Source organism: Cyprinodon variegatus, unplaced genomic scaffold (assembly GCF_000732505.1).
Source record: "Cyprinodon variegatus isolate N-32 unplaced genomic scaffold, C_variegatus-1.0 Scaffold1471, whole genome shotgun sequence".
In the NCBI taxonomy this organism is placed as follows: domain Eukaryota; kingdom Metazoa; phylum Chordata; class Actinopteri; order Cyprinodontiformes; family Cyprinodontidae; genus Cyprinodon; species Cyprinodon variegatus.
The window spans coordinates 129,812-138,343 of record NW_015151924.1 but is presented as its reverse complement, the minus strand read 5'-3'; the positions used below and the strand labels follow the sequence as shown (position 1 = coordinate 138,343).

Here is an 8,532-nt window from a genome sequence, read left to right as displayed (position 1 = left end):
CAGCCCCTCGCGCAAAATTCCAGTTTGCGAGCGCAAATTACTGCACGCAAAATTGGATCTTGATAAATCCGGCCCTGAGTTTGTTTCATGTTTATTTGCTGATTAGTTTCTGATGTCAGTTAAACTTGGTCCCACAAGGAATCACTTCTAAATTATCTTATAAATGGACTGATTTACTATGTTTTTTCCAGTCATTCTGGCAGCTCAAAGCATCTAATGCAGGGGTGTCAAACTGGTGCCAGAAAGGGCCGTGTGGCTGCAGGTTTTCTTTCCAACAAAGCAACAGCACACCAGACTCCATTCATCTCATCAAGTCATCATGTTAAGACTAGACTAACTTGATGAGGTGACTGGAGTCTGGTGTGCTGTTGCTTGGTTGGAAAGAAAACCTGCAGCCACACAACCCTTTCTGGAACCAGTTTGACATCCCTGATCTAATGCAATTGTCACATCAGATTCTCATGAAGGTAACTTGGGGTTCAGCACATTCACCTGTGACAGGACGAAGCTGAAATCGAACCTACTAATTTCATATTTTAATCTAATTCTGTCGTCTCTACGGTCCTGTTACAGAATTTATAGTCCAAACCTTTTGTTATGAAAACCAAGACTGACAAATTGAAAATATTGAGGGGATTAGAAATTTACATCAAAGGCAGCAAAAAAATTATATTGTGATATTTTGCCTGATTTCACCATGCTCAATAAAAAATAATATTTAGATAGAAGAAAAATTAATCAGAATTGGTGTGTGTGTGTCTAATGTGTTCCTATGTTTTTATTAACCTGTGGAGACTAATAGGTACTTGAGGGGACCAACCACTGGTCCCCATGAGGAAAGGTTTTCTTTAGGGGGAGGTTACATTTAAGGTTTGACATGTGTTGGTAATGGTTAAGGTAGGGTCAGAGTTAGGCTACGACATTAATTACAACTTAAAGGAAGTCCCTATAAGTATAGTGTGACACAACCTTTTTCTGTGTGTGTGGACTTGTTTTTATGACAGTGTGGGGAATCCGTTTACAGAGTCACTCATGTGTCAATCATGTGGCTCCGATAAATGGACCCAGAATTCAGGCAGACAGAACATGTTTGTTTGAAGATAAAATGCTTTATTAATATCTCTGGATTAAGCAGCTCGTCCGCTGGGACCGGCTTGCTCAATTCTATGACAGACACTCAAGTTAGTGATCACTATGCTCAGACAGGGAACAATAACTAGCCTGTAGAGCAGGAGCCAGCAGACTCTGAAGAGCAGAATAGTCCAGAGGCAGAATCCATAGCAGGTAAAGAAGCATCAGAGAGACACAGTCGTACCAAAGGGATTACCAAAGCCAGGGTCAGGGGATAGATCCAAGGTCGCTAACAGGCATCCATGTTTGAACAGGAGTCCAAACAGCAGTCCGAACACAGGAAACAGGCAGAAACAGACCAGAACAGGGGCAAACCAAAACTCAGAAAGAGGCAGAAACAGGTAAGTCAAACAACACTACAGGCTACTCAAAATACTTCTTACACTCTGTATCTGTAATCCGGTAATCTGGCAATGATGGCCTGAAAACAGGCAGCATAAATAGGAGCTGGAACAGGTGGATCAGATAAGGGCAGGTGAAGACTGGGCGGGGCTAAGCAGGTGGAAGGAATGAAACAAATGGTCCAGTCATTAGTGCCAAGATCATGATGATTTCATACGCCCTTCTGGGCTGGTCAGGGTGCTGCTCATGGAAATCCCTGATCATGTCCTTTTCTAGGATAAGCCTGGCAGGAACACAGGACTTCTCCTCGTGGCCATAACCCTCACAGTCCATCAAGTACTGGAACCCCCTGCCCCTCCTCCTGGACATCAGAAGATTGTTGACCTTGTAGGGAGGCTCTCCATCGACGAATTGGGAGGATGGAGGTGATCTTGAGGTGAGCTTAAAGCTAGAAACTACCACTAGTTTCACCCAAGTAAGATGAAACATGGGATATACCTGCTTCGTATGAGGGAACTAGACGTGTGTGACGACCACTTTGGTGATGGGGAATGGCCCGATAAAGTGAGGAGCCAGCTTCTGGCTATGCACCCTAAGGGGCAAGTCTTAGGTTGATAACCAAACCTCCTTACCCTCCAGGTAAACGGGCACTAGAGCCCAAGTCGATTAGCAACTTTGACTTGGCAAACCTAGGCCTTGGAAATGGCCTTTCTAGCCCTTCTCCAGATGCACTGGCACCTGAGGGCAGATAAATGGGCTCATGGAACTTTGGAATCTCTCTCCTGAATGTCGAACAACGGTTGCTGGAAATCGAACACAACAAAAAATGAGAGAGAGCCCAGTGGTGCTGGAGGGGGCAAATGGCATTTTCCACCCAGTGTTGCTGACTGGCTCACTTAGGCACATCAGCCTCACACAAAACCCAAATCTTAGTCTCGACCTCTTGGTTGGCCCTCTATGTCTGACTGTCCATTTGAGGGTGAAAGCCTGATGACAGGCTGACAGTGATCCCCAACAGATAACAGAATTCCCTCCGAAACTGAGAAACAAACTGAAAAACAATGTCCTTGGGGAGACCTTGCAGGCAAAAAAAACTCACAAGTGAGGATCTCCCCCATCTCCTTAGCAGATGGGAGTTTGGTCAGCGTAGCCAAATGGACCATCTTGTAGGATCTGTCAAAGATGTTGAGAATAACGGTATTACCTTCAGAGCAAGGTAACTAGATAATGAAGTCCATGGCTATGTTGGACCAAGGACGAGATGGAATAGGTAGTGGACAACGGAAACCAGATTGAGGTCTCTTAGATATCTTGGACTGATTGCAGAGGGAACAAGCAGCCAAAATAGACGAGAACCATGACAGAACTCTAAGGCCTTCCTTCTCAGAGCATCTGGAACAAACAAACTGTCAAAACTGCATAATAGGAGCTGGAATAGGTGTATCAGATGGGTGATCAAACTGGGTGAAGCTAAGCAGGTGGAAGGAATGAAACTAATGCTCCAGTTGTCAGTGCCAAGATCATGACATCATGGGGACCTATGTCCTTATGGGGACCAAATTGCTGGTCCCCATATGGTAAAGTTTTGTTCTTTAATCTGGGGTTCAGTTTAGGACTAAGGTGTGAATTCAGTTCAGGTAAGGGTTAGGTATAGGTTGGTAATAGTTAGGATTAGGGTAAGGGTCTGAGTTAGGCCATATAAAATGAAGGCAAGTGAATGAAATGTCCCCAAAAGTCACAAGAATGTACATGTGGGGAGTTGCAGTCTAGTGGTTAGGGCATTGCGCTTGGAATCCAGAGGTTTTGAGTTCAAGCCCACTACCACAGACTGAAATTCTGGCTCCCTGAGCAAAGACCCTTAACTCCACACTGCTCCGTGGGCACCACACAATGTCATCCTACTGCTCCCCAATGAGTGATGGGTCAATTGCAGAGATTTCATTTCGCTGGGGGAGTGCTGGCCTAGTGGTTAGGGCAGTGTGGTTGTGCTCTGAGAAGGTTGCAAGTACCTGGTACCATCCCCAAAGCCTGCAATCTGGGTCCCTGACCAAGCGCTTAACCCCACACTGCACCCCGGTCAAAAGGGCCCTACAATAGCAGCCTTTGGATGGGATGGGTTAAATGCCGAAATAAATTAAAAGATGTAGAAATATAGAATTTAAATATGATAAAGAATCATTGAAGTACCGAAAACTAATTGCATGTCTGCCTGTTTAAAATAAAAACATTCAAAATTTCATTTTCAAGTTCATTATTTCGCTGGTTCTAGTGGAAAAATTTCTTTCCTCACAATAAAAATTAACTTCGCCATTTTTGCAGGATGTGAAGTTTCTGACTCGTTAACCTTTCTTAAGAACTGAAGCAAAGCGAATAAAAAAAAAATCCTCTTCAGTTTATTACGAAACTCAGTGGTTACAACAAAAAGGAAAAAGAAAAAGTTGGTCCGTCCCATCCAATAAACCTGTAATGACAGTTGAACTTATAAATAACCTTAACGCCCAGAAAACTGTTGCTCCTCGTCCTGCTCCATTAAAACTTATAAAGCGCTGCCATGCACATCTCTAAAGCAAAACTGTAAATGTGACCTTACCTAAACACAGGACATTAAAAGGAGCCTAATTAAATGAAATAACATAACCACAAAATATAACCAAACTCTTAATAAAATAAACAGTGTATTTCAATAACTAAATTCTAATCAGATATAACGTAGAGATAAACATAATTTCTATATGGCTCTAACACTTGTCTTTAATTTTTTGTGTAATTCTGTCTATGAAAATGCTCTAATTAGCTTCATTTAATGAACATTTGCCTAAAATATGGCTTGTCTGTGGTCCTACTAACTTTAAAATAAAATTCTTATTAAAATGTGAATGCTTGGTGAAGTGCCAAAAATTTTAATCCGTCATTAAACTATATCTTTTAGAAAATTATGTCATTTTCCATCTTAATTAACTTTCTTCAGTGCTTCAGTTAAATTTGCGTTATTCTTGTACAGACTTTGCACAAAGTAATTCCAGGGTCTCAGAACACCTCTAACGCACAGGTGGACTTTTATAGCAATAAAGTAAAACAAACTTGATTTCTGCATCTGGTCTATTGATGTATGGGGCTTTTTTAAATTGTATATTTGGTTTGCAGTAGTCAGGTGTCTTTTGTTTTCCCAAGTGACTAAGACATTGTGACAATCCATCTCTTCTTGCTTATTGTTCTGGTCCATAATAGTGCAGGCAACACAAATATGGTTTGTTGCATCAAGCAGCATCAAAGCAACTTCACATATAGTATACACAATAGCTGTTTCATTAACCCTCAAATTGTACAAATTGCAATTATGAAAATAAATTCGACACCTGGAAACATTAAATGTTCTAAAATTCTATGTTTTTTATTATAGAAAAGAAGAACAAAGGTAGATGGCAAATGCTGGTGTGGCGTATTTGGATAAATGAGGAGACAAGTTGTTTACATTTAGTTTGAGATGATGAGTCATGGTTGATATATGGATATATCTCATCTGTTTAAATATATTTCTGCCATGTTGTTCGCTTAGTTATCGCATGAACCAACATATTTGCAGGGAATTTTAATTTTATTTCTAATTTAAATTAAATACTGCAATCGCGAGGTTGCGTTTTTGAAAAAAAGAAGGTAATAGTATGAAAGTCAATCAAAAAAAAAAAATTAAATAATCCACTGGACTTGGTTTTCAAGTTTTAAGGCGTTTCTCTTTCCATCCAGGAAGCTTTTTCAATTCAAAATGTCATGAATAGCGTTAACTCGAGATTTTATACAGTAGCCCAACAAAGCCCTGTTTTTGTTTTGAAAACATGCAAAACACAACCCTCTACTGCTGGCTTCCCTACAACAACCACTCCACCTTCCCCCACTCCTCCTCCTTACAGACCCCCTGTCTGCTCTTCACTACCTCAATCCACATCCACCGACTCCACCCCTCGCCCCTGCTTCACATAATGTCCTCCAAATCTGAGGACCTCACCCCTCCCCTACGGTTACTTCTACAGTGTCCTTCACTCCTGACCTGGTGAGAAGACAGCTAACCAGACTCCACTCCTGCAAAGCTGCGGGCCCCGATGATGTACTCCCCTGGGTGCTCAAAGCTTGTTCCTATCAGCTCTGTGGAATACTTAGCCTAGCCTTCAGTCTGAGCATGCTCCTCCAGAGAGTACCCGTGCTGAGGAAGACATCCTGCCTTGTTCCTGTGCCAAAGACGCCGTGCCCTAGCAACCCTTAGGACTATAGACTGGTGGCACTGACATCCCATATCATGAAGACCTTTGAGAGGCTAGTCCTGGAGCAGCTAAGGCCCATGGTCAGGCCCTTCACTGATCCACTACAGTTCGCCTACCAGCCCCGCCTGGGAGTTGAGGACAGCATCATGTTCCTGCTGAACAGAGTCTAAAATCACCTGGACAAGCCGGCGAACACAGTGAGGATCATGTTCTTTGATTTCTCCAGTGCCTTCAACACCATCCTCCCGGCTCTACTAGGTGAGAAGATGACTGCGATGCAGATGGAGGCCCCCATCGTGTTCTGGATTGTTGATTACCTGACGGGTAGACCACAGTATGTACGCCTACAGAACTGTGTGTCTGACAGGGTGGTCAGCAACACTGGGGCCCCCCAGGGGACTGTCCTCTCCCCCTTCTTCTTCACCCTTTTCACCTCGGACTTCAACTATTGCTCTGAGTTCTCCCGCCTTCAGAAGTTTTCTGATGACTCAGCAATTGTTGGCTGCATTGAAAAGGGTGAGGAGAGTGAATACAGGACTGTGGTGGGCAACTTTGTCACTTGGAGTGAGCTGAAACACCTACAGCTCAATGTGACAAAGACTAAGGAGCTAATAGTGGATCTGAGGAGGACAAAAACACATGTGATCCCTGTTTCCATCTAGGGGGTTCCTGTTGACACTGTGGAGGAATATAAGTACCTGGGAGTGTACTTTAACAATGAGTTGGACTGGACTAGAAACACTGAGGCGGTCTACAAAAAGGGCCAAAGCTGACTATTCTTCCTGAGGAGGCTGAAGTCCTTTAACATCTGTGGGGCGATGCTGAGGATGTTTTATGAGTCTGTTGTTGCTAGCACGCTCTTCTTTGCTGTCACATGCTGGGGCAGTGGGCTGAGGGTAGCTGAAAATAACAGACTGAACAAACTGATCAGGAGGGCCGGTGATGTTGTGGGGAAGGAGCTGGACACCCTGACCACCGTGGCAGAGAGGACGATGCTGTCCAGGCTTCAGTCCATCTTAGACAATGACTCACATCCTCTCCATGACACACTGGTCCAGCAGACGAGCTCATTCAGCAGAAGACTCCTTTCACCCAGATGCTCCACAGAGCGCCACAGGAAATCATTTCTACCTGTGGTCATCAATCTCTATAACGCCTCCCTCTGAAATTGACATTTATTCTTTCCTTGCACAAGAGTTATATGTGTATTTATTTATATTATCTTGTGTGGTTTGTTGTGTAACAAAAGTAATTTCCGTCTGGGATTATTAAAGTCTTTCTGATTCTGAAATTGGAAAAGACGAAGGGGTGCATCCATTTGGTATGGGGGTTGTTTGGCTTACATGGGTATGGGGCAATACCCCATACCCAAAGTAACATGCCCAACACTGCAGAAGGCTGACAGTTGTGTCTGTGTTCATCATACTATGCCCCATTTGTTATAAAAGAAGGCATCTTATCTCACTCACATGTAAACACTGATTATAAGAGTGACTTCAGGAGATGAGCTGGAAGGATTACACAGAAAGAGGAGCTCCCACAGCAACTAACATTGTTTGGCATTGTTAATAATTCTTCATTTACAGATGGAATTTCTGGGAGATTATTAATTTCTATAATTTCTATAAATTTATTTGGAGATAATTTTTTTCCTTAAATAAAACAATTAATCACAGATAATCTATTTAAATGAACAAGTTAAAAGCACATATTGTTTAAATTTTTTTGTGTTTATGTTTTTTCTGTAAGTTGGACTTACCTCTCCATCAGCATTACTCTGGTTCTGTCATCCATCTTGTTATTCATCTCCTCCAGTCTCTTCACCTTGGCTTGGTCTCCTTTCTCCTTCATCTTCTGGATCAGAAAGTCCAGCATTACGTGAGTGGAAGTAATGTTTGCTTTTACTGTGTTGGTCTCATTCAATTTAACAGCAAGCTGATAGGCTTTATCCAACAGCTGGATCTTCTCTGCTGACAGCTGTTTCATTTCTTTTACAAGATTTTCCATCAGACCTGACCTATTCTCACCTACTACCAGATTCTGTTTGTACTTCTGTGTCACTGTTATTTCAGTGTGTTGGACTTTTCTGGTTCTGATCACATATTTCTGGTTTTCTTTCACATGCCTTGATGCAGGACACTTGTTGCTGCATGAAGTACAGTTTCCATTTTTCATGACCTCACACCTTTCTGGACTTAAGCCCATTGTACATCCAGGATAGTGACAGTTCTCCATACAGACGGTACAGTAGACAGCTGCTTCAGAAACCTCACCAGTTGGACCTGATTTAAATGGTTTTAGAGTTTTAAAAACTTCTGTTACCTCTGCAGTAAACTGCCCAGTTTTATTCTGTTTTTTGTGTTCCTTTAGGGCTTCATCTATCATGTTTATATCTCTCTGCTTTAATTCAGTGAACCTGATTCTCTCCTCCAGGTTCTGGATGCAGGCGGTCAGTCTGGCCCGTTCTGTCAGGGTTTCAAACATTAGCTTGATGTTTTTGGTTTTGATATCTTTCAGGAAAGTCTTGATTAGACCAAATCCTCTCTCTGACACCCTCCATGCATTCTCTAAGCCAAACTCATTTTCTTCAGTCCTCTGGGTCTTCTGCTGGTTATTGAACATGAAGTAGATGATCTGGTTCTTCTTATCTTTAGAACATTCAATGTTTGCCTTCTCTAGAGCTTTAAGGACCTCATGTGGAGGCATTCCATCAGAGTGGGTGATCAGAGCTACGGTGTTTTCTGGTCCAACCAGAGAAACCACTGAATTAAAGATGTACTGCAGTCGATTGCTGACTAGATGA

The 8,532-nt window shown here is 42.5% G+C and overlaps 1 protein-coding gene across 1 annotated transcript in view; it reads right to left on the bottom strand.

Annotated features, from left to right (window-relative positions):
- The window catches only part of LOC107103518, a 9,728-nt gene extending 2,136 nt beyond the window's left edge, over positions 1-7,592 (bottom strand). Inside the window, exon 1 of the mRNA XM_015403251.1 lies at positions 7,489-7,592. Within this exon, the coding sequence (XP_015258737.1) occupies positions 7,489-7,580 (92 nt within the window). The 5' untranslated portion in view covers positions 7,581-7,592. The remainder of the gene's footprint in view (positions 1-7,488) is intronic.
- Between the last annotated feature and the right edge of the window lie 940 nt (positions 7,593-8,532).